This window comes from Mastigoproctus giganteus, chromosome 5 (genome assembly GCF_048544385.1).
Source record: "Mastigoproctus giganteus isolate SK-2022 chromosome 5, ASM4854438v1, whole genome shotgun sequence".
NCBI lineage: Eukaryota > Metazoa > Arthropoda > Arachnida > Uropygi > Thelyphonidae > Mastigoproctus > Mastigoproctus giganteus.
The window spans coordinates 121,284,960-121,312,936 of NC_143579.1; the positions used below are offsets into that span (position 1 = coordinate 121,284,960).

Sequence of the window (27,977 nt, forward strand, 5' to 3'; positions counted from 1 at the left end):
CGCAGCGTCCCTGGGTGTACTAATTGATTTCTTAGCCAAAAGGCAGAGAAGCGATGGAAGGGATAAGCGAAGGAACGTGGCGTTTCTAATATCTGAAGTCGCTGAAGTTAATAATATCTGAAGTCGCCATTCCTGTTTACTTCGAACTATAAAAACTATCAATTTCTGCGCCAGGACTTCGATATTTTCAGGATAATAATGGATGCTTTTCTTTAAACTACATTGTTTGGATACAGCGATGAGTACGACAGATATTTATGGATGAACAGAGAAACAAGCTGTATCCACTGGTCACGTAAAAGTTATAGGTATTCATTAAAATGAACAAGTTGGAAACACCTTTATGAACAATTGTCTTTGACCTCCGCGTAATAAAGAGACTTTTTTTTTTTTTGTGCTTCTTTAATTTAGGGAAACAAAAGTGGAAATTCTTTATTTGAACTATTTACACAGCGAAGTCTGCGTATTTCTTTCTGGGACCTCGAAAACTGGCCAAGTTATGTTCGTATACAGTAGCTAGAAATTAACGTTAAGCTACGCCATAGATGACGTCGTACGAACATCCCGCCTTTATAGCCAGCGGTTAAACGAAGAACGAACGCCGCCGTTCCCTCTGTCGGCCCAGAGAACTACATTTCCGAAGGAGAGTGAAGAGCATGTAAAAGTTCGTGCATCCACCTTTGGAAACTTTGAACCTGGACGTGACGTTCGCATCTTTTCCTCCCAGACAGTTCCTGTTTCCTATGCCACAGCGGAAGTGGCTCTGTAACAACGGCTATTGGCCGAGAAGGCCTTACGTATCCAATCAGCAGCACGTGCACATATCGAAGCTTTCAGACCTTACAAGTCAACGAGTAAATCGGACAGAATCAACAGCAGTGACGGCAAGTTCGTCGAGTGAGTGCGGAAAAGACGTGAAGGTGGTAAAAGAATTGTACTGCGATGTTCAGATTACACAACGTTCACTGTCGTGCCACGCAAAATACCCTCCCGTCTCTCTAAGTGAGGAAGGTGAGTTGATTATTATTATTTTTTATTTTTTTTAAGGAACTAAGAATACTGAATCGAAAGACTAACTTGTGACCCAACTCATTTCTTGGTGGGAAGTTAGTCGGATCACAGTTTACACCCACGTCCATCTGAAAGCGTTCAGGTTGAGCACGTGTGACTCCAGGAAAATTGTATCGTTCAACACAATACTAAATGTTTCTATAGAACGAAAGTGACTAGATGGCCAATGGTGCAGTCACGAGTTTAACATAAAAAATCATTCTACCTCTTATAAAGCGAATTTTTGGTTTATAGGCACAGGCAAATGTGTATGGTCTGATGCACGCAAGTTCGGTCTGCACAGGTAAGAAGTGAACGTTATTTTTTCACCATGTCTATTCATACATCTTCCCTTCTGAAAACATCTCAATTTTACTGAAGCTGTTTGTTACACACAACTCAGAAGTAAACTGGAAGGCACTTTTAACACCAAGCACGAAAGTTTTCTCCCTTCTACTGCACACTTCCAATAAAATAGCATCTTCCAGTGCACGTGAATTGCCATGTCTGTTTCTCATTACAGAATCCGCATCTGCATTAGATTTTTATCTTTAATTACACTTATTAAAGAAATACTTGATCATCCTAATTTTGATGATTTTCGTTGGGGGGGAGCTTTCACCTTGCTTCTCTTCACAAGCATTAGACTAACAGTCAACATCAACACTTGCAACTCGCAGGGAACTCAGTCAGCTTTCTTCGCAATTTCTATAGTAGTATACACAAAACATTCATTTGTTCAAACACAAAAAATATAAAAAACATTCAGGTGTTCGTTTGCGGTGTACATAACTGAAGAAGTTCCCCGTTTTTCTTGTTTTGGTAAGAGAAATCTCATAGAAACATTGTCAGGGGTCTTCTCGCCAATGAGCGTTCAGAACATCTGATCTTAAAAACAAAGGCTTCCAAGTTCATCGTGGTTATCTTCGAAAAGATTAAGCGTTTGAAGTTGGGTTTCCTGTGTAAATTCAGAAATATCTTCCAGAGCTTTGGAAATACGCATACATCCAAACTCAAAGTATTCATACCATGTAATACTTAGGTAGCAATACAGGTATAAAAATCGAAATTCTATACTTGATTCCGTTGTTTCTTTCCGTGGATAAGAGCGAAATAAGCGTCACACCTCAGGTCTTTTTTAACGACATCCTGTAACCCGCAAGGAGGTTGGAAAAACGAAGCAGTTTTCTGCACAACCTAATAAGGTTCAGCCGAATTTATAACGGTAATGTGCAGCCAGAAATTTCAGCATCTCTGGCTTATTATTAAGTTATTATAACAACTTTTGTCTCCTTCACTGAATGGGACAAAAGATCTTATACCAGGAAGAACTGGGACCTAATAATCGTATTCAAATGGGAATCTACATGTTCCTCAAAGAAGTGAATTTATAGGTCGAACATTCTTTACCAGGAAACCCTACCCATGAAACCTTATGGAATTGAATTTGTAATAATGTTGTCAGGTATCTGCGTTATCAAATCAAGAAATAACAATAAGAGACAAAAAAACAAAAAAAAAAACTGCACGTTCTTCGCATACAATTACACAGCAGGAAAACGGATACATTCGCTTTTGCGATAGGATAAACTCTAAAAATTCCTACAAAGATATATCTTGCCGACATGGTTTTTAAACTGAGTCACTTCTAAATAAAGTTATTTTCAGCTTATTCCTTGTGCAAAAAAGGAAGTCTAATGTCCACCAAGATGTATAATACTAGTTCACCTAACCCGGCGTACTGCCGGATAAGATTTAAAGTACTGCCTGACACATGGATTTAAAAAAAAAAACAAAAAAAAACTATTTAACCATCGGACATTCTCAAATATCTTTCAATGGAGTCAAATTTTCAAAAATATTTTATTTCCAAGTTAAAAATATGAATAATGTAAAAGCCGAAAATATGGTTCCGGTTTAACTTTCGGTGACTACTTATTTAATCAATAAATTCCCTTCTAATATAATTGGGAAAAGACATGAAAATTTTACACACATGGATGCTATCCATACGTTTAATTTATACTACACACACCCACCCCAAATTCATAAAATACAAGCTCAAAACTACACTAATTTGTTACCGGATGAAGTTTCAGGATTCGTGCTGAACCATCTTCAGAGCATAAATGCTATGGGAGGGGAAATAAGAACATCTTCACAACGTGAAAACTGCTATGAAATTAATAAATTACAATTATAACGTTTAAGTTAAGAAATGTATACACTTACCGGGTCTAAATTACGTGAAAATGCAGAAGAAATCCAATTACAACACATGACCAATAAAATGAAAAGAAATTATTATTATATAAAATAAATAATTAAATCAATAATAAAAAGTTCTTAATCTACCTATCTTTCTATCTATATTGAAACACGCATGCATGTATTTATCCATTACGTTACTTGTTCAACCGTTATTTGCTACTCGTATAATATTGTCATTTGCAGTGGCAATCATTGGACACGAGCACCATTTACTTAATTTTTTTTATTTAAAAACGAACTCATTAAATTCTGATTAATATCAATAACTGGATTCCTGGTTATGACTTTTCGAATGGTGTATGATTTATCTCTATGGTGCAAAAATCGAGGTCTGTCACGAATAAACGTATCCAACAAAAGGTTTTGATGTATAATATATTGTTTAAAGATCGATAGTTCTCGGACCTAAGGATAGGTTTTTCTAGTATCCACTGCCTCTTTCAGGCGCTTATCGCTACCCTTCCTTGCGTTTAGTAACACAGCTACTACACAGCGCACCAAAGCATTGCGGGGGTCTGAAATTGTAGTCTGACCGGCGAAAGTTTGAATAATATTAAGGTACATTTCCACAGTAACTTATAATGGGTATAATTGGTAAAGGTGCAACCAATTTGAGCGAATCCAAAGCTTTAACAGTAACTCGCTTCAATTCAAACTGAACGCGTCATTAAATTGTTTTCATTATTAGCTGCTGCTGCTCCTCCAATATTATAAGTCGTAGTTGCAATATTTTAATTCAAAATGTTAATTCATTCGAGTGTTTTCTCGTTGTATTAGTAGTGGTAAATGATGCAAGAAAGCAAGCTTATACAGCATCAGCCAAAAAAATTTGCCCATTTCACCTATCCATCCCATCTAACAGTTTGTCTAGTTCTTCCTCGAATTTATTCAAACTATCCAGTTGACAGATGTTTGCGCACGTTGGGTTCTAACACCTGAGCAACAGGAAGTTCGCATGAAGGTTTGTCAGGAGCTGAAACGGATGTTTATTGAAGATGGTGAGGTTCTGCACAAGGCGATAACGGTGGATGAGACATGGCTTCATCATTTCGATCCAAAGAGCAAGCAACATAATTCGGTTTTGAAGTCTACGTCATCGCAAACACCTAAAAAAACCCCAAAAGTTGTGGCTTCTGCAGAAAAGGTTATGGGCATTTTTTTTTTTTTTTTTTTTTTTTTTACATTCCAGGAATGGTTTACCAACATGTCGTCCCACGTCATACGACTGTTACCGGACCTTTCTTGAGCACTATTATTATTATTTTATTCCTCCCCCCCCTTTGGCTAGTGAAGCATACGCCATAAGCTTCCTTGCACCATGTGGCCATTGCTAATATAACTGCAATGCAACTTTGCGGGATTCCATTCATCGCAAACTACAACTGAACGCAGGCGGGTAGATTGCTGCATTACGAGAATGGAGAGACCTCACATTGCTCATACTCATATACTTAACTACCATTAATATCAAATGTGTTCCTCGTCCGCTCTATAGACCTGACCCTAGCATCCTGCGATTTTTTTTTTATTTACAAAATTAAAAAAGCTACAAGGAAAACGTTTCCAGTAGTCAGAAGAAGTTTAGACATCGGAGGTGAATTTCAAACGCATGTCAAAAAATAGCTTCCATCATGTTTTTGAAGAATGACAGAAACACGGCAGTAAGAGCATTCCGCGAAATAGGAGCTACTTTGACAACGACCATAAAAATATGGATGATTAATAAAGTTATTTTGTGAAAGAAAAAAAAATTCTTTATTGAACAGCCCTCGTATGTCAGCATGTTAGGGAATGTACCAAAGGAGCAATATTCTAGACCTGTCCATCACCCAAGAAACAGACGACATCGTAGGGCTAGAATATTATAAGAGCTGCACACAGAGCGCGAATACATTAGAATTATGGTATGCCTTTAAAGGTATAATCAGGAAGCCATGAATGCATATACAGGGTCATCGAAAAAGGTGTCCGTGATTTCCCTTTTAATCATCTTCGGAAATATTTGATCGATTGCTGTGATCGTAGCAGCAAACAGTATGGTAACTCGCTAAGTTTTATCTGACACCTCAACAATGACCTTGGCTGCGTCACGAGTGTGCGCAGAATGATTTCCACGCGCACTGCCTCAGTCATTGTCAGTAAGATGTCCACCAAGAAGTAAGTCAGCTAGCCAGCCAGCCATGGCCACCAAGAAGACCTGACACCATTAGACTTTTTCTTGTGGGGCTACCTAAAGAACATAGTCTATGCAGAAAAGATTCGCTATCTGCACCACAAGGTGGGCTATACAAAGATGGATGAATAATGAGCTAGTCAGTTCAACAGAACAGAAGAGGAGAGGAGTAAACAATCACTATGAAATATATCTATACCTTTATCCAAATTTTATAATGCAAAATGACGGTGCCGATTTAAATAAGAAACAAAAAGAATCAGTTTTGTTTTTTGACGCATAAACAAATGCGTAATATCACGTTCAACAGGTCCGTCCACGTGTAACTGGACTGCGGGTGAAATTTTATTTGACTTTTTTAGAAAAAAAATAAATTGTTGGGCTATTCCAGATGTCAATAAAATCAGTTAAATTGAAATCCAAGTATTTTTTTAATTTTTTAAGTGTATATATACATATATATATATATATATATATATATATATATATATATATATATATATATATATATATATATAGGGCTTTCCAGATGTCAATAAAATCAGTTAAATTGAAATCCAAGTATTTTTTTAATTTTTTAAGTGTATATATATATATATATATATATATATATATATATATAGGGCTATATTTTTATTTAATCTCTATTACAAATCATCCCGCCTTAGGTGCATCGTAGTAATTACAATTTCCTGCTCATCTAATTCTGCCTACTTTACAATAATTATATGGTTACAACAGAATAGCCTCCTTCGATCGTGTAGTTACTTTCAATACATTAATTACAAATTAGTAAAATAATAAGAGGAGTTTACCTCAATATAGTACGTAAAACACTTCCGTATGATACCCTCCAGAAATTAAAACGGAAAAAACGAAAAAATCGACAACTTACCGGTACATTAGAGTAAAATATAAATAATTAAATAATCAATTTAACACAATTCAAATCAATTTAAAACAATTAAAAATCAAATTAACGCAATTAAAAGAATCTAACGAAAATATTCAAAACGATTTTTGAAGTAGAAACGATAAGGAAGGAAAATCGTTTTGAATATTTACGTTAGATTCTTTTAATTGCGTTAATTTGATTTTTAATTGTTTTAAATTGATTTAAATCTGAGCAGTGCAGACGAGCTGCAAGAGTAGCTCATGGTGTATTGTCAATGATATATAGGAATTTTTCTAGCAGGGATAAGGAGGTGATTATTCCCTTGTATAAGGCAATGGTCAGGCCACACCTAGAGTACTGTATACAGGCCTGGAGGCCTCATTTCAGGAAGGATGTAGAGCTGCTGGAACGAGTACAGAGAAGGGCAACTAGATTGGTGAATGGGACAAAGGGGTTCTCTTACGAAGAAAGGCTTAAGTTTTGCAAATTACAGTGTCTGGAAACTAGGCACCAGCGGGATGATCTGATAGAGGTGTACAAAGCCTTGAATGGTTTGAGCATGCTCAATGCTGATGGGATTCTTCCTCTAGCTCAGAAAAATCACCTGAGAGGGCATAAATTCAAATTGAGGAAAGACAGATGTAGGATAGATGTGCGGAAATTTGCCTTTAGCCAGCGGGTGGTTGGTGGGTGGAACAGACTTCCATCCCTTGTCGTGGAAGTTGATAGCCTAAATAAGTTTAAGGCTCAGCTGGACAGGTATTTCGAACGAACAGAGGGGTGAAGTGGAAGTGGTTATTTTTATTTATTTATGTTACTTTTTTTTTTTTTTTTTTTTTTTTTTGGCTGATGCTGCATAAGCTTGCTTTCTTGCATCAAATGCCTCTACTAATGCTAATGCTAAATTGTGTTAAATTGATTAATTATTTATATTTTACTCTAATGTACCGGTAAGTTGTCGATTTTTTCGTTTTAATTTCTGGAGGGTATCATACGGAAGTGTTCTACGTATATATTGAGGTAAACTCCTCTTATTATTTTACTAATATTATTATCAACGTAGAACATATTGAGTATTACAACTCTGATTCATACTATCTAATTAATTACAAATAAAAAATTGCCGTTATAGCCTATGCCATGTCATTCTATATTAAAATTACCTCTGGTTACAGTTCTTGTAATTACTACTGTATTACACCTGTAATTTTTTTTTCAAGTTTGCGAGTATTTATTTTACTTTAAATCAATTTATCTACACCTGGCATTAAAACAAAAAGAAGTAAACTATTTACCTTGTTATATTACTATGTTTCATGAGAATCATTATCCAAGTTATTTCATAGTTGTCTAAGTTAATAACCCTATAGTTTCTCGTATCTTTTCAGACCATTACAAGTCCTTCAAACTTAAGAAACCGTTAAAACATTGTTTGCTTGTCTACAGGAAGACTAGAGGATCGGTCTTTAAATACCCATCTTCTGTTCACTGTTTGTATCTTAAACGCTTTCCTGAGATTGCGTCGTCTTAATATTCATTCTGAATATCTTGAGTAACTGGTCTTTCTTTACACAACTTCGCATATCTCTTCCATACCTTTTATGCTCATTAAATTTCCTTAAGCTTAACTTAAACTGGTTTACTAAGTCCACTGTATTTGGGAGTCATACTTTCTCGAGCACAAATTTTTTTATTAAATTCCGTTTTTATGTAGCATACTGTATAAAAATGAAATTTTTGTAATTAATAACAAAAAAAATTAGTATAATAAAAAATTCGAACGCGCCTGAAATTAAATGCATTAAATAACCCCACCCACGCACTTTTTTTTTTTGGCTTCGGCGTGGTCAGGTAGGAACTGAGATGTGATGTGCGTTTTACTGAAAAATCCGTAAATCCTAGGATTTACCTATCTGCACTGGTAATTCAAACTTTTACCAGTGGGGAACCCCAAATATCCACACGTTCCACTTTATTTCTGACTTTTATCACTTACGGTAAATCCTTAATTTGCAAGTTCGTTTTCCCAAAAGGACGATAAAGGCAATTTGTAAACACCAACAATTCAAAATAAGTAGTTTTATATTTATTTATTTATTATAAATAAATAAATTATTATTTTTTTTTTTTTAGGAAAGTTTTCTTTACAAATTTTAGCGTAGAAACAGAAATACCATATTCACTTTATTCGGAATACAGCGAGTACGTTACCCAAGGAACTTCTTGGGATAGCAGATATATCCCCTCCCCCAATGCCCTTGTTTAAAAATTGGAAAAGTAAGTGAAGCAGGAAATTATCATCGCTTTTCTGATTTTTAACAAGAGCAGGAGGATATAGCTTCTATTCCCGCAAGGTTGTCTGGGAAACAATCACTCCCATTACGATTATAGCGTATATCCCCTTCCCCCAGTTTAAAAAGATTTGATCAGACATGGAGAGAAGGGAAGCAATTGTAATTTCCTGCCCCAGCCACTTTTACGATTTTCAAACAAGGGCATAAGGGAGATAGATCTATTCTCACAAGGTTGTCTGAATAACATATTCACTACGTTCGGAGGACCTAGTATATATAGTACTTTATCCATAACGGAAAAGATTCACAAACGTAATTATCAAACGGGCTTTGACCAACGCAAATTATTAAATGGTAGGATTTAGTATATCAGAGCGCTAATAGTGCGAAAAACAAAAAAAAAGTGAAATGTGTTGATGTTTTTAATGTTTACCAAGGAAAATTTGCAAATCCTAGAATTTAACGGATTGCAGTTTCTGGTTCTAGGGATATCTTACAGTAACACACACACACGGAAATAAAAATAAAAAAGAGAGAAAATTGTAAGAAAGAGAAAACAAGAAGGGAGTGGTAAGAGATAGAGTAAAAAAATAAATATATATAAAACTGTAAAATAGCATGTTTAATAGCAAAAATAAAGAAAGAAAGATCGAAAGAAAAAAGATAAATTCATAATGCAGTACTGTTTAGAGCTGTTGTATCCAGGGGCCCTCTGATGAGTTGGATGTAGCGGTTGTCTTTATTTGTTGTCCTATATCTATTTTTCTTTTGTGGTTGGTTTATTGTATTATTTTAGTAATATTTCACACTTTTTTGGCCTCAGCGTGGTCTCAGGTGGCGCCGGTCTAAATTCATCATTGTCTTATAACTTTGGCTGTATTTGTCCCATACATATTATTTTTCAAATTTTTTAGATACATTTTTATTCCATTTCTACTTCTGTCTTTGTTATTTTTTTCTTCGCTTATTTTTCGATTTTTTTTGTCATATTTCTTTTATATATATCATCATCAGGTGCTGTCTCTGCGTCGAAGGTTCGCAATCATGATTCGCCAAAGCTTTCTAGCTTGGGCAAATCTTCAGATCAAAGTATTTATTCCTGTTGGACCATTCCTTTAAGTCATCTAGCCATTCTCTTCTTGGCCTCTCTCTCATATATATATATATATTTCCAGCACACGCCCACTTCCTTTTCATCACTTCTTTGAATAAACTGTAGTCACTTTCCATTCTTAATCTTATCAGGTCTATTTAATTTTCAGCATCCTTCGAGCACACCACATATCAATAGCAGTGATCTTAACTTTGCTATTTTGTTAAATTCCAAGTTTCGCACCCATATAAGAAGACTGACCACACACAGCATATAAACATCAATTTTATTTCCTTATTCACATTCCTTCTCATCGGTCCTTTGTTTCCGTAAAGCTGCCCTTGCCATTCCAATTCTTGAACGAATCTCTTTGGTGCTCCCTTCCGTCTACTCCAGTCAAACTTCCAAGGTATCTAAATTCTCTCACTTGTTCTTACTAACCTTCCATTTATTCTAATTTTACATTCTAAATTTTCGTTTTCACTGAATACCATTATTTTTGCTTTTCTCACTTTTAATCGCATGCCATACTCTTCTTCCAATTGTATGAATTGTTTTAAGTTTTTAGTTGCGATTTACTTCCAGTAATTATAAGTGTCATCCGCGTATTTAATTCTATTGAAATTAGTCAACCTATTCTTATACCTTTTAATGTCTTCTAAAGATTCCGAAATTAATTCCTCACTATATAAGTTGAAGAAGGCGGGTGACCACAAACAACCTTGTCTTACGCGCCTTTGACCTCAAACCACTCTCATTTTGTTATTTCTTCTGAAAGCCGCCTTTTGTTCTTGGTAAAGGTCTCTTATAATTCTTAAATCCTTTCTCTCAACTCGTATCTTCTTAAGCATATTGAGCATTCTCCCATAGTTGACTCTGTCAAAAGCTTTTTCAAAATCAACAAATCCGATGAACGTTTTGTGATCTTTTATTATCCTCTGAGCAATGATATTTAATTCCATCTCTTATTCCTCTATTCGCTCTGAATCCATATTGATCATCCCATACCTAGGCTTCAATTCTTCTCTTTATCCTCCTCATTATCACTCCTAATAGAATTTTAGAGGCATGTGTATAATGCTTATTGTTCTGTAGTTGCTGCAATCTAGGCTATTCTTCGTCTTGGGTATGGGATCATTGTTTGCTTATAATCTTAAATATTCACACGTTCTGTGAATGTCTCCAAAGCTTCTTCATTCATATTCTTGAAGAATTCTACAGGAATATTATCCATTCCGCAAATTTTTCCATTCTTTATTGCTTCTATTTCTTTCCTCATAATTGGTAATTCAACTTCCTCCCCAGGGATTTCCATTTCCTCTGTATTTGTACCTTCCATACAGCTTTTCCCCATATATTCCTTCCATTTTTCCATGATGACTTTTTCTTCATATAATATTTTACCATTCTTATCTTTAACGCCTCCTGGGACTCTTCTTTCCTTCTGCTGAATTTCTTTTATGATCCTTTGCATTCTGTTAGTATCTTAACTAGCGGGTGCGTGCTAGTTATGATAAGATACCTCTACAACAAGTACTTCAATCTCAAAAATCATTTTGTTGCCCTCAGCTTGAGAACAGTCGAATGCGAGTACAACTGAAGGCAAATAATCTGAATTTCTCAGTCATACTCGGTTACCATCAGCGCGGAAAGTCCACTCTGTCGAGATTTAGCATTTCATGCAAAGAAAAATGTGCATGAACTGCTGAGAGCTTATCTTGTTCACGAACCAATTTAGCTCTCACAAGATAGCAGTTTCCGTGGCACTTCAGTCAATTGATATTCAGGTTCACGAACTCCTAAGTGGCTTTCATAAAAAGATGTCTCCGTCTTTCGTCAAACACTGAAACTGCAACTCCAGTTTTGTCAGGCTGAACACGCCGTAGAAGCATTTACAGATTATCTTCAAAATCGACACAAGCTCTCTCTCTCTGTTTTCTTAATGTTTTGGTAACCTTTTAAGAGAACTTTCCGTTTCAGTCGAGGAAAGGAGACTTTTACCCCTCTAATAGTTCGACAAGAGCGCGTATGAAAACAAAATAATCAGCTTGTAATGAATCTTAGAATAAAAAATAATAAAACAAATGCCAGTAGAGCGAAAATAAAATAAATCGTACATGATACAGTCAAGTAACGAGAAATATTTTAGAATGTGCCAATTACATAAAATTTAGCGGACCCCATGACTAGCACCAGGTCCAAAATTATGTGAAATATCACTTAGAATGGAAACGAAATCTGCCTACAATACTAGACCAACTAAAATTATAAATAAAGTAAAACAGACTGACCATTATTCCCCCATGTCGACGGAGGATCAAAAGGTCAATAATGGTCAGGGAATCACTACATTTCGAACATTAGACAAATCCATGCATACACGAACCAATACACTGATTGATTGCAATGTCAAATTTTCTTAATATATATATATATATATTTTTTTTTTTTTTTTCACTCTACTGGTTTGCCATGCTACTGGCAATATCCTATTTTAATTTAGCTTATTATATGCAACATGAAAAATAATAGAAAAATAACTTTTCTATTATTTTTCTATTATTTAGAGAAATAAAAATTACTGAAAAATAAATAAAGAAAATAGAAAAGTTAGCAGTGACAGCAGAAAAGCACAATCCATTACATGTTGCGTATAATAAGCTAAATTAAAATAGGATATTGCCAGTAGCATGGAAACCAGTAGCGTGAAAAAAAAATAATAAATATACATATATATATATATATATATATATATATATATGAAAGAGAGAGAAGCGAGGAGGAAGAAAGATGTCTCTTATGTTAGCTATCAACACAACAGAAGTAAAACGTCAATTAATGATCGACAGACATAACCAAACAATTTGAGCAAATTTAATAAATTAGACACGCAAAACGTACTGTAGAATGTAAAGTCCTTTTAAAGCTTATTCGATGGTGCTGTAGCAGTGTAAATGCAAGTCCGTTTACAAAGATATGTTTTTAATTACCTTGATGGTGATTTGAACATTACTTCTCATCTGCAAAAACTGAGGGATCAGTTACACTTCTGTATGTATATATATATATATATATATATATATATATATATATACATACTTATATTTGTAAATATATGTTTGAGTAACTGACAGTTGCGTACTTCAATTAATTCACTTGCATTATACTCTATATCTATATTAGCAACTTTCTTTCCATCCCCCCACTGATCATTATCAACATGCCCAACATTATCAACTTTCAGTCAACACCTTAGAGCGTTGTTCGCAGAGCAGCTTCCAATAGTGCTTCGCGAAAATTTCCTAATTACTCGTAGATAAATGGAAAAACATTGGAGAAAGTAGTGCATGCGTTACCGTAAAATATTTTTGCTAACGGGTACTGTCCTTAAGTCTATCGTGTGAGAAGAGGCATCATAAAAAGGATTGGGAAGTACTGCCATAACCATCCGAGTTAATCTTCAAAATAATTAGGCACCACAAAATATCTTACGCTGTTATATCTTACGCCCGTGTGAGTTTCTCGAACATTTATCTTTCATCACACTCCCCCTAACCTTCACAACTCCTATCTATTATTGGGATTAAAGTACCTTTATTCGGCTGGATATGTGGACTGTATGAGAAAGCATTACAAAAAATGACAGAACTTACGATCCTCTTCTATAAGAATCGAGTTTATTTCGAGTGTTGTGTAATAATTTTAGGTGAAAATAAAGTTCAAAATAATTTGCCTTATCACTTGCAAGCACATTTACTTTATTCCTATTGTATCGTGCTCCTTTAGCTACTTGGGTTAGCACTTAATATTTCTTCCAGTACTGTGTTTTCTAATAATGTTCGCTGCGTTATGTTGCAATCATTTAGTTTACATTTTTTTTTTCTAGAGCACTATGGCTGGTCCAACTGAAGAAGATGGTGTACAACCATTGTCATCTGATGAGGAAGACAACGAGGCAGTCGATACAGAACAGCTTGTAACCAACTTCCTAAAGGATCACTCAGACTTCGCGAGACGCTGGTTTTCCCAAAATGCATCACAGGAAATGATCCTCGACTGTCTCAATTCTAATGGTATATTTTTAGGGGATCTGCAATCTCTGAATGACTGGGAAGGAGAAAACTTTCTTTGTGCTTCTTATGCGGAAGTTACAAAAACCGGTCGCAATTCAGTGACTTCCGAATTGTTCCGAAATATGGTATGTCCAAGAAGAAAGAAAAGTATAGACAAATGCAAGCGGATCCAGTTGCACACCCAACTCAGGTCACTTGACGAACATGATCTATTCATGGAACTCATCCGTGACATTTCTAATGAACTCGACATCGATACTTTGTGCCATAAAATCCTCGTCAACGTGAGTATCCTGACAAACAGTGACAGAGGAAGTTTGTTCTTGGCTAAAGGAAGTAGGGGAAATCGATATCTGGTAGCCAAATTATTTGATGTGACGCCCGACTCCGTGCTCGAGGACACACTGTTCGCAGCAGAACAGGAAGCAAAGATCCCTCCAATTCCGTTTGGGATTGGTATTGCTGGTCATGTGGCCCTCACTAAAGAAACCATAAACATCAATGATGCTTACCAGGTAGGTGTTCGTAAATTGATGTGCCATTAATTTTGGGTAATCTTCTTGATAAGACGGGAGACCACACATGTTTGTTTGTCTGTCATAATCATGACATGTGCATAAATCTACATATTTAAAAATAACAATAATTCACTTTGTGTTGAAGAATTCCGACACTGTACGTAGCAATATTGCAATTCCTAGAGAAGGCAAATTCTGCATATTTTATACAGAATCGCTATGCATAAAATAAACAAAAAGCAATAAGGTATTCATAATTTCTGTTGAACAGACCACAGAGTAGCATTACTACTACTCTGTGGTCTATACAACAATTCCAATTCCCTGAGTCTATATACCACGTAGTAGTAATACTACTACTCTGTGGTATATAGACTCAAGGAATTGTTCTATTTGTCTCTTCCCCTCATCTGACTGTAGCCCTGAACACAAGTGCAGTGTCCGGATATGTTGTATTTTAGAAAAGGGAGGGTGAAATCATAGCAAACAATGACAGTGCCTGCTATGATTCCATCACAATAACCCGAAAATGTCAAACCCTGGAACATACTTAACAAACCAATGGATATCTGTCAGTCTTAAAATGGTAGAATGGCAACATCCACCCAACAAGTCTTTAATTTCTTGTTTCATTCAAATCCCTCTTTAAAATCTATACAACTATATGTGGTAGGTTGTTTCAATAATTGGCAACTTTTTGACCGAAGCAAATGTTCTTACTTAATCTACAAATAACTTTCCTTCATTTGTATCTGTATCCCTCGTTTGCATCATCCTGGAAAAAGAACATGCCATCAAAGCAGCCAGTTACTGCTTTAAACACCTCAATCAGATCACCTTGCTGTATCCCTTTTCCAGCCTTTGAAGCTTCAACTTGCAGAACTTTAAATTTCTTCTTTCATAAATTTCCTTTTTGTGCATACAACTAGTCGTTTGCCCTCATTTATACTATTTCTATATTTTTCTATTAGGAATTCTATATATATATATATATATATGCACATTGAGAAAGAACAGAAAGAAAGATATAGAATTCCTAATAGAAAAATATATAAATAGTATAAATGAGGGCAAACGACTAGTTGTATGCACAAAAAGGAAATTTATGAAAGAAGCAGAAATTACACAAGACAGTAATTAGTGGAAAACATTTATTTGACATAATATTAACAATGGAGTACGAGATGGATGCATTTTATAAAGTTACAACTGATGCTCGAAGGTTCCACCATGAGACACGATGCATGCGTGACACCGACGCAGCATGGATTGGCGGACACACCTGGAGTTTCTTTGACAGTAGCAGTAGCGCAGACGAGTCTCGCCACGAGATCCATTTCCGTCTCCACAGGCGATTCATACACGATAGATATGAGGGCCCCACAGAAAGAAATCAAGGGTCGATAAATCAGGTGAGCGTGGGGGCCAGGAAACCGGTCCATCACGACCAATCCATCGACGCTCAAAACGCCTGTTCAAATGGTCACGAACACACCTTCCATAATGGGCAGGCGCCCCGTCATATTGAAACCAAATGTTCCGTCTCACATTTGCTGGAACATCGTCAAGTAACCCTGGTAGAACTTGTTCAAGAAAGATCCAATATTTAGCGGAGTTCATGTGGGATGGTAACAGGTATGGGCCAACTAAGCAGTCACCGACCATACCTGCCCACACATTTATTGCGAAGCGATGTTGTGCCGCATGGGGGCGCGCACACCGTGTGGGTTGTCGTGAGCCCACACATGAGCATTGTGCTGATTGAATAAGCCTTCCCGAGTGAAATAAGCCTCATCCGTGAACAAAACATAGGCTGGAAAATTCAAGTCTTGAACACTTTCTTGGAGAAACCAAAAGCCACACGTGCAGGATGATCTTGGGCGAACAGTAACTGAACCCTTTGGAGATGAAAGGGGTGTAAGGAATCGTCGTGCCAGACACGCTGTACACTGCAACGAGACGCTCCTAAGGCAGAGGCAACGGCACGTGTGCTGGTAGTAGGATAATTCTGTACGGCATTCAACACACTTTCTTCCATGGCGGGAGTTCGCATCGAACGTGGTCTGCCCGCACTACTCCTGTTACCTCTAAATGACCCATAATCGCACAAATTTTGATGCACATGCGCAAACAAACGGTGGTCCGGTACATGTCTGTCTGGGAAGCGTTCTCCATAAATTCATTGAGCGGCTCGTCCATTGCCCTCTGCTAATCCATACACTAGGTGCATGTCTGCCAGCTCACAGTTCGTATATCGATGCATGCTCTTCGTGCGGCGACTACCGCGCCGTCTACCGACTTACGGTGACGTTTCCGGTTATGGGTTCCTATGCGATTCACATTCCTTTAGATTTTACCTACCTCCCCTAAACGTTTGTATCAATACTTTTGAGACACCCTTTGTGTAATATATATAATAAATAGAAATAAACGTAAATAATAATAATGAAAAATAATAATAACGGCCACCAATAAAGAATAAAATAATAATAAATAAAAAAATAGAAAGGAAGATATAAAAAACAAGTTTTTTGTTTTTAAGAAAACCCCAAACACGAAAGGTATTAGAATCTATAGTACCGTGCGGGGTTGAAGATTGAGAAGATGAAAGGAGATACTTATTGACATTAGCTTTAAATTTATGTAAGTATGTTTTCAGGTGAAACGTGAAAAGGGAGGTTGTTCCAGAAAACAAAAGTTTCAGGGATATACAATGAAGCCGAAAAGTTGGTTCTGTGAAATAGTTCTATGGTATAAAAAAAAGTAGATAAGAAAATAGGGTATACTGTTGTGATTTCAGACGTTGAGACACCAGTAACTGCAGTCCCCGGTTATCAAAAGCGGGCATAACAGCTGAAACGTTAGGGTATTGTAACTTATTTAACAGAATTAATCTAGTGTCAATTTTTTTTTAATATTGTAATTGCGCAAGACAGGTTAAAATATTGCATTTTAATCCCTCTCGAATTCCAACGCTTGATCACGGATTTGCGGAAAAATTAGTCCCATTTGCATTGACAAAATTCCTATACAGGTGGTCCTCAGATTTACGGCAAGTTATGTTCTTATAAAAGGTAAGTCGGAATTACGTTAAGTTAACGCTAAGATTTCCATAAAAATAATGATATAGCACGGGAACTAAAATAACAGGATATTATACAGGATAGCCCCTGATTTAAGCGATTTATATCAGCCTTTTGAGATTTTTTTTGATTATGACATATTAAATGTACATTTGACATAAAAAATAGTATATAGTATCACATATTCAGTATATCTTGTTAATACAGAAATAACCGATTGCGTTACCCGAGATGAAGTTATATATCCATGAAATTATATCTGAGATGAAATTATAACCATATAAACAGCACCGTATTCAGCAGTCACGGACTTGAACCCCTGTCACTCAAGGCACGTGTACTTATGCACCCGCGCGCCTGACCACTAGGCTACGGCGGCCTTATAACCATATACACAGTATTAAACACTGCCTATTAACTTAAACAATACTCTATGAATATCCTTATGTGGACTACCGAAGAGGGGGGGGGGAGGATACATTGGCATGTTCCTAATTTTTGTGCTTGTGTGTGTGTTTTACATATATTCTCTGAGAAATGTATCTAAAAGGTGAATTTAATAACAAAATTTTCATATTTTCTGTTCATTTTTGGATTAATTTTAATACTTTCTGTATTTAATGAACTGAATAAAACATTTTACTTTCATGTGTATAGTTTCCTAGTTATTAATTTGTCTTTTAAGTTGGCTATGCTTATTTTTCGCCAGTTTTCATATAAACTCCGAGTAGAGAATGTTTCAGTATTAATAGTGGCAAATTTTCAAATTTAAGAGTTCAAACGTTTATTTGTTTAAAAGAGCTACAGCAATGCCATCTGCTTGTTCAGTGGTGACTGGCAAATCGGCATAAACTGCGTAATATTGTTTATTAATTTCCATTCGACAATAGATAGCAGTTGAAGGGTTGTTTGAATGTGCGAGGACGGAGAAAGGGAATATCAAGATAAAGAACATACAAGCTGAAGTTCTTGATTTAGTACTGTATATACATGGATAGAACTGCGACATCACCAGGAAGCTTCACCATTAAATAAGAGCCCACCCAGCAAGAAGTGTTGAACACCATTCAGATCACAAAACAACAGCTGATCGTCGCCATCAATTCTCTACCTGCCTCGTCAACCACTGGTGATGATGGAGTTCCCCAATTCATGCTCAAATGCCTTAGTCCGTACATTATTCAGCCACTTTTAATTATTTTCAACCAGTCACTCTCGAACCAGATTTTCCCACAGCAACGGGAAAACTATCTCATCAAACCTTTAGCCAAAGTTCAGTCGCCATCGAAACCTAAACACTTCCGACCCATCTCCAACTCCTCCAGCCTGCTGAAGCTCCTGGAGAAGACCTTACTTCCGATTCTCACCAAGCAGATCGTGCCCAGTAATCCAGCCCAAATTCACTATTCCCTTCCAAACAGATCAATGATCACCAATCTGCTAGCCACCACGACGAATACTATCTTGTCAGCATTCGAGAAAAGGCACGAATTAGCTGTTACTTACTTAGACATTGAGGCTGCATTTGATGCCGTCCAAGTAAACCAACTACTCACTCTCCTGGAATGCCACTTCCAGATCACAGGGAACATATTATGCTTTCTCTCCTCTCTTCTGAATAACAGAGTTAAAGCTTCATACAGGAGATCGCACCCTTACTAGATCCGTCACCGCAGGAGTCCCACAAGGAGGAGTCCTTTCCGGCCTTCTGTTCTCATCTATTATCTTCCCACTGGTTGCACATTCTCGATGTCTACTGAGCTATGCAGATGATATCAAGATACTTACTCCCATCATTCCTGGTCAAGACCTTGACTGGTAAAAACGGAAATTAACAACACTCTCACTGCAGTCACATCTTATCTCTGTCAGTTCGGGCTCAAGATCAATCCTGCTAAGTTCGAATTCATGGTGTATTCATTGAAGCAAACTCCTTCTCTCCAGCCTTCGGTCGGCAACACCCTCATCCCAATTGTATCCAGCCATCGTGATCTGGGCGTTGTATTCGACTCCAAACTTCGATTCAACGCCCACATAGACATGCTCCTCACACGTGCTTCAAGACTCCGGTGGATAGCAAAACAGCATCTCCTTCATATCAGAGATAAAAAGACAACCGTGAGGTACATAAGAACAATCATCTTTCCACCTTTACTCTATGCTGCTGAAATTTGGGCGTCAGTGGCACCATCAATAAAGAAACCACTCTTTGCCACAGAATTCTGGCTCCTAAAGTGGGCCAACAGGAAGCACAACCTTCCAGCTCTGATTCGTACCACACAGCTTGCCAACTCTCTCGGGATTCCACGGCTTCCCACCTTAGTCGACGACCAACGCCTCCTAGCAACAGTGAAGATGATAACAGGCATAATGGCAACACCTTCATTCTGGGATACCTGTGACTGGAGGATTCCCCCTTTTGCCCTTAGGGCCAATCCCAAGCTCTACTCGCATTCAGCGCGACTCCATCTCTCGGACAGGTTCCTCCCTCAGCAGATGTTCAAGCAAACCCAAGCACTTGACGCCGACCTGAACAAATTCGCTGCTGACCGGACTTACAGGAAAAAAATTATGACTAATCAGCAATGACATGTGTATTTTGCATCTGTTCCTGTCTGATTGAGCTGGTGCTCTTATCTCGATGTTAAGCCAGCTCAATCAGACCTAACTCTCGTAAGGAGTTCTCTCCATTGTATCAAAATATGTTTTCTTTTGTAAAATTACCCGTTTTTGTAAATTAATTGTTCTATTTTCCCGGAAGTTGCGGGAGGCTGTAAAAATGTAAACCCCTGGCTTTTTGGCCGTGAAGGGCATTAAAGATTATCTCTCTCTCTCTCTCTCTCTCTCTCTATATATATATATGGTCTCTTATTTAATGGAACAGTGCAGCTGGGCCAGTTGCTGCTATGGATGGTTGGGTGGGAGAATGCAGTGGTAATCAATGGACATTGCTCTTTGTGGACTAATGTTATCAGTACACAAAGGTGTTGGGCCCATTGCTGTTTTCTATATTATTATTATTAGCTATATGGTGCAAGGAAGCCTGAGGCTTATGCTGCACCAGCCAAAAAAAAAAAAAACAAAATTCCCGAGTTACAGAGAGAGAGAGAGAGTCAAAAATGATATCCAGCTCAGGACCCTCAGTGTGCCAACAAGCCCATACTCACCAGATATGAACCCCTGGGGGTTAAACAAAAATCTGACATCAAGTATATACAGCTTAGTTGTGATCCCAGTTACACTTTAATTCCATCTGACCTGCCATACATCTAATAACTGCTCCATTACACATTCCTTTTCCTTTTTAATATCGGCACTAATTTCTACAGCTATATCAAGAAAAGTAAAATTAATACCTTTTCTTAAAAAGTAACAAAAGGCTCTGCATATAATTTTGTATAGGTTCAGCGGCACATGTCCAACTAATACCTGTAGTGCGTGAGTTGAAGTTGTCCTACACGCCCTTTGTATTGCATTCCCATTCAAATCTTGATACTTTGAATAAAGCAGCAATTCTTAACTTTATTGATGAAGTAATTAATATGATGCACAAACGTAAGATTAGAATCTAATATCACTTCTAAATGCTTATTTTGATTAACCATGGGTATTTGCTTACTGGCTTTCTTTGCTCTTGGTGGTCTACCTATATCTAACTTACCTTTCATAAGCATAATCACAGACTTCTCAGGAGAAATCTTTAATTTATTAATTCCTGCCCATTCTTCTAAACTACCAAGTACAATATCAAGTCTCTCTGCCAACATTTTCTTAGAACTGCTTGAAATGCAGATAACCAGGTCATCAATAAATGCAATTTTATGGCAGTTTTCAAATGACACCTGCAACCATTGATCTGTTACAAGGTTCCAAAACAAGGGACCTAAAACTGACCCTTGAGGACAACCTCTATTCACAAACTTCCTAAAAACTAAATGCTGGGACATAATAGTAATGTGCCTATCTTCCAAATAATTTACTATAACTCTATATAAATTGTCTGGACAATTAATTTTCCTAAGTGAACTCAGTATACTAGGGTGCCAAACCGTGTCAAAAGCTCAATCAAAATCAATAAATAATGCCAACTCATTTACTACTTGAGTTTTTCGCATGACTAATCAAATCATGTAAAGCGCATTCCGTAAAATTCAATTTTTTGAACCCATTATTGACACAGCCAGCTCATATTCTGTAGTTCTAATAATTCTATTAAATGCAAATGAAGTAATCTCTCAAAAAGCCTACCTAAATTAAAAAAAAGACATCGGCTTAGAGCTTCTCGGATTGGTTAAACTCTTACCTAGTTTCCGTAAGAATTAAGTTATGAACAATGCAACGTTCGGTAGAGTAAGTAGCAGGAGCAACGTTAGTGACCGAGTTAGCGTCATTTAGGAAGTGACGTCATTTGGGCATTTCCTTCTCACATTTTCGTTACCAATCGGTTTTACTTCAGTTCGAAAAATTTAGTAGGTGCTGCTAAAGATGTTTTCACGTCAAAAACTTGCTTGTTTGCGAACTTTGACTTGTAAATATTCAATTGTATTCTAAATCTCACTCTTCGCTAATTTGATCTACACCAATCTCCCAGTAGAGTAGAGGGAATTTCTTTACATTGATCAAGGTCATTCGCTACACTGCAACGCATTCATGTTACAATTCCATCCCAACAATATCTAAGACTCGCACTGCTTACATAAGCGGCCGGTACCACGATTTATATAAACGAAAGGCTCTAATGCATTAAGGGCTTAAACCTCAAGCTGAGAAAGAGATTAGACTATGTTTATTTTAGTGCAATTGCATCATTTATACACAGCTAATTATGGATTAGCAAATTTGCAATAGTGGCATCGTTTAAGTTACATCTCATATTGTGAATACCTTCACGACGAGTTGCACTTGCCGCTGTTTTTAAATCGCAAACTCGTTTTCCGATTTAAAAACAGCGGAATGGGGGACAACACACTACCTATTTCATTCTGTATATTTATAAGGATGCATATTTTATGCAAGGAATCGTCCAAAGTTTTAATTCAGTATGAGACGGTTTTTGCTCCTGCTACGTAAAGCAAATGTGATTGTGCTTTTTAAATAAATAATCAGTTTACGGTTACGAGAAACTCTTGTTGGGTATGCGCAGTTTGTTTTGTTTTTCATGGAAATTATGCACATTTCCCAAAAAGATAATGGGTTCTCCAACTGGTACCATTTCAAAACATGAACTGAGATAACCCTGATGGCTGGTAGCCCTCCTCGACTACACAAAACAATCAGAAAGCGCCTTCACAATAATCACCCAATCACAGAACTCGACCGTACAATCACTCCGTTCTACGACCACGCCCACTGCGCGGAGACAAGTAGTACCTTAATAATGGATTTAGCCAATTTTTTTTTCTGTTTTGAAAAGGAGGGCAGTGGGTTCTTTCCGGTAGTGGCCCCAATAATAAGCCACTGGTTGTACTGTACTCTACTCTACCAGCCATCAGGGTTATCTCAGTTATTTCATGTTTTCAAATGGTACCAGTTGGAGAACCCATTATCTTTTTGGGAACATGTGCATAATTTCCATGAAAAACAAAACAAACTGCGCATACCCAACAAGAGTTTCTCGTAACCGTAAACTGATTATTATTATTATTTATTTAAAAAGCACAATCACATTTGCTTTACGTAGCAGGAGCAAAAACCGTCTCATACTGAATTAAAACGTTGGACGATTCCTTATATAAAATATGCATCCTCATAAATTTACAGAATGAAATAAGCGGAGTGAAATCCATACTGAAAAATCACCTATTAGAATATGTAAAACAAGGATTTATGTACATGTTATAGTATATGAATGATTTCACCAAACACGAAATATACGTCAAAAATGTAAGATTTATCAATGATATTGATGAAGCTTAATGTCAAGCATATCAAGCCTTCAGCAGAAAAAGTACAAGTGTGCACATGATACAAAGTTTTTTGAAGGGTTGTTAATGGAAAGTAATATAAGATCTTTTATTGTAAAGTTCACCGGTAAGCGCAGGTACCACGACTCTACAAGACCCTTCACGGCATCATGCCAGGGATTAACAAGCGGCAGAGATAACTTCGCCGGAAGTATAAAGATTAAATTATACAAACTAAAATAATAAAAATTGCGATAACAGAAGATAGGTTCCATAGGTCCGGTTTTCTGTGAAATTCTTGCCCAGCTGTAACTATCTGAAATCAGTTAGTAGTTGTGGAGACCACGTGCAGATCTAGGATAAGCCGCCTATACTTTTTATCATCTATGATTTTAAACAAGTCAGCATCCAGGGATTGAACTAGATAGAGCTTCTGATAAGGGAGAAACCGATCTTTAAAATGTATCCTCGAACGAAGAGCAAGACGCTTGGGAGTGGAGCGCAGAGCTGGTTGGGGCTTCCGCCAGCACACGGTGTCCAAAATGTTGGGCGCTGATACTCTCCCCGCGATCATTTTTACGGTGAAGATGAGTCTTCTCTCATACATCAATGCTGAAAGCCTGGTTAACTGCAGCGCTTTGGCCATCGGTGTTGTGTGCTGCTGTGGTGGGAGATGACACTTCCAGGTTGCCCATTTCAAGAGCCAGTATTCTGCGGCTTTTAATGGTTTGTGGTGTTTGCAGCCAAGCCCCGCAGCTCTATTCCATACAGTACACCTCCGAAAAATCATCATCCTGATATACATTTTTATCAGGTTTGCGTTCTGAATGTGTAGGAAGTGCTGTTTGGCAACCCACCGTTTCCTGTTGAATTTAGCACAGTTCTTCTATATGATGATGGAATCTTAATTTTCTGTCGAAGATCACACCCAGATCTCTGCTTTTCGATGCTGGGGATCAGGACTCCGTTTGTGTGGGTTTAAGTGAGAATACCACGACGGTGGATTTCTCAGGGTTAACTTGCAGGTCAAATTTCGTGAGGTACTGCTGTACTTCTGATAAGGTCTTGTTAATGGTTACTGTGGTGTCTTCTGCTTCATCGGTCGAATTTATTTTTAAGATGTTTAAATCATCCGCATATGATATCAAATCTGTTCTATTGTGTGTTAGCGGGTAGATGATAGCTGTGAAAAGAATTCCAGACAGGACTCCTTCCTTATATGCTACTAAAGTTTAAATATATGCTACTAGAAAAAGATATACAAAAGTTAAGCAGATATGATGAGAAATGGCAATTCAAACATTGATTAAACAAATTAACAAATCAAGCAAACAAATGAAGCAAGTAGTTTTTTTTTTTTTTTTGGAAGAGTGCAACATATCTTCGTAGATTTCACAATTGTACATAACGGCGTTTCCCAAACTGAGATCCGTCGACCTTTTCCATGGGATCTGAGAAACGGTGGTCGACCATATACATATGTTATATGGGTCCGCAAACTTTTTTTTTGATTTTTGAGGAGGGTCCATAAACTTCCCAGTAGAACCACCGGTACCAGTTTTCACAATGGCGCCACAATGGGTCTTGTATTTATGTATTTATTCATGCATTGCGTGCGCATTTATGTATGCGCGTGTCTTTGATCGCCAATCTATGATTAAATTAAATTATGTGAATCGCCAACAATTTTCCTTTGTATGCGCATATAGGTCGATACGCGCGTGCCGACATATAAACGACACACAGATCGACAAGCGCGTGCGCATGTCTATTTACGTATGCGCACGAGTAAATGGACAATGCGCAATTCATAGGCACCATTCATGGTGCATATGAATTCATGTTACATGTAACATGGTGCTTCAATGTAAATCATGTAACATGGTGCTTCAAATCGACACGTCTGGTGTCATTTCGTCTGTCGTTGCGTTTGCGAGTTCCCAGCTTGATTTCCCTGCTAGCGAAGAAAGACACTGACTTGTCGATCATTGCCATGGCGTCTTCTTTGTTCTCGCTTTGGGATCACCAACAATTTATGCGATAACAGCTACTGTAGTATGTATGATTAGGCGCCACCTGTGGTTTCCACACATACGGCGCCTAACCTTAAATACTATGCTATGCCAGTGGTCTACAAACTTTTTTGGTCGCCCTTATTTTGCTTAAAAGGACTAGCGGGCACCCCGGATAAAAAATTTAAATATATATGTTTAATATTTTTTTTATAAATCATGGATATCTAAAATCACATATAATTTTAAAAGATCACAAATAAAAAAATAGAAAAAATTAAATTGAAGTTCAAGTACAAAATGATAAGAAATCATTAATGTAACAAGTGTACTAAATGTAATATTCAAATTTAATTACTGGGCAGCCCGCAATACTATTTGTTTTATTTATAAATAATTTATATGGTATGCATTAAATCTAGATTATATATCAGTGTGGAAAACAGCCCTCCCGATTTTATTGAGGATTATCTCGCGCACCCTACTATTGTCCATATTGAATATTTCAAATTACAAGGTTGATATGAATAAGGTATTTTTTAAAGAGATCTTCATAATAAGAGATGCATTTTTCCCCCCAAATAGAATGAAAGCACTCGACGAACAATTTAAGATATACTCTGTGTACATTACATCTTTCTTGTAATCAACTACAGTGTGTTCGCTGTACGTTAAGTACATTCCTGTGTGTTTGATTTCCAAATCAATTAGACACTGGAATAAGCCAAATGGTTAGTCTTTTCAATCGTAACGCTAAATGATGTTGATAGAAAGTGAGGATATCGAAGGGACGACGGGGGAAAATGATAAAGGCAAAAAATATCGGAACTGTAGCTTGCAATTTGATTCTATATGAAAATACGTCGAATACTATTGAAGTCAAAGGGTGTTATCCACCTTTTGACTTCAATAGTATTCAACGTATTTATAAAATGCAGTTAGTGTCTCTGATTAACACGGCATAATCAAATTGGGTGCAAACAAAGGAGTGAGGTATTAACAACATAACAATTGCAGAAGATTTAGTTATTTAGTGTCAACGTCGCACTTAGCAATCCGGAACATCAGCCCTCTTTCTGCCTTTTCAAGGATGCGCCCTCAATAAATAAAGCGGCATCACCTTCTTGGTGCCGACATTCCACGACCTCCAGTATAACTGCAATGAATCAAAGCGCGGCGCGTCACACGAGCACGTGAGAGAAAGACGAGTGAAGGTGGGTTCAGAGAAGAGCGAATACTTTTAGTTTGTGAACAAATGGTGTCTGAGAGTGCGACGGAAGCGATTATACAGCCTAAACATTGGGATTACCGGCCTAAACATTCATACACCATCTTCACTTCTCCTTAGGACCAATGTAGGTGTGGGATGTCGACTTCTATAAACACTTCGCATCAACTATCGTAACGGCCTTGCCGTCAGCTTAAGGAATAACCGGCGGACCTCAGGATGTGACAGATTGCTCTATCTGCTGTTTGCCTACGGTAGTTCTATTTAAAGTGCACGTGACCTTCCACTTCCAGCCTTACCCTCTTTCATCCAACGGAGGCTCTACCGAGTGGTGGGAGCAGAAGGAGAAGGGAGGGTCTGCGTTTCATTATTCTTGAGTAAATCTTGGCCGCTTATACGAAGGGCAAGCTCAGATCATGGCAAAGGTAAACACTGGATGAGGGAGAGCAGAAAGCTTGCGAAGAGAGAGAAAGAACAAGTCAGGTGCGTGCTCACATATGTGAGTTTTTGACAGAGCCAAGTTGCGCAAGAACTACATAAAGTGCTGAGTAGTTTCCACACAGCGTTCGCGGAATGTTTGCACACCCACGGAATTGCTCCTTGCTAAACGAAGCTGACATTTAATGCGATGGCATCACAAAAAAGTCCACCTCTTCGTTCTTGCCATAATGGAAGTGTGAAAAATACCTACCTATTTCAGAAGCAAACTCGCCATTTTAAAAACACCAAATGCATATAAAATGGATACCATTTAATAAAAATACAGCTCCTCAACAAAAGCCAATTAACAATTTTATTTTTACCTATCGAGACAACTTGAAGTAATTTTTTTAGCAATTAAATTTACTATTTTTAAAGGCACACACATATCTGTGTGTATTTGTGTTTGTAGAAGTGTGTTCACTAGCTGATTTTCATGTTGTGCGGCTGGAAAAAACTCTGAATACCTCACGAGAAAAAAATCAGACTCGGCTGAAGGACTTCAGAAATTACTCAAGTCATCCATTGGAATCGAACTCAGACCTCCTACTGTGATGAGAAAGACCGAATACAAAATGAGAAATCTGTGTATGGTCCTTTTGACCGTGTTACACAATTTGGCCATAATATGATCCTAATCAAACAAAACTTGAAGTTTTAATTTAAGTTTAAATGTTTGTTTAGGTTTTATTTTAAGTTTAATCCATAATTTTATTTTAAGAAAGAGTAGAATCATCCAAAAGAATTATAATGAATAGAAAATATAACATATGACTATATTGTTTTGGCTTTCATTTACTGGAGGATAAAGATCACACACATTGCTGCGGAGAAATACTCTGCAAACAGCAGCATGAAACTTCGCTTCTCTCTAGTAATTTAGTGGAGAAAAGTATTCGGCAAC

The 27,977-nt window shown here is 37.2% G+C and overlaps 1 protein-coding gene across 3 annotated transcripts in view; it reads left to right on the plus strand.

Annotated features, from left to right (window-relative positions):
• Positions 1-857: 857 nt before the first annotated feature.
• Positions 858-27,977, plus strand: part of LOC150085670 (cGMP-specific 3',5'-cyclic phosphodiesterase-like) — a 575,777-nt gene continuing 548,657 nt past the window's right edge. For all 3 annotated transcript variants that reach the window (XM_090374174.1, XM_090374175.1, XM_090374176.1), the window contains exons 1-2: positions 858-1,011; positions 13,663-14,364. In XM_090374174.1, the coding sequence (XP_090230300.1) occupies positions 13,669-14,364 (696 nt within the window). In that variant the 5' untranslated portion in view covers positions 858-1,011; positions 13,663-13,668. The remainder of the gene's footprint in view (positions 1,012-13,662; positions 14,365-27,977) is intronic.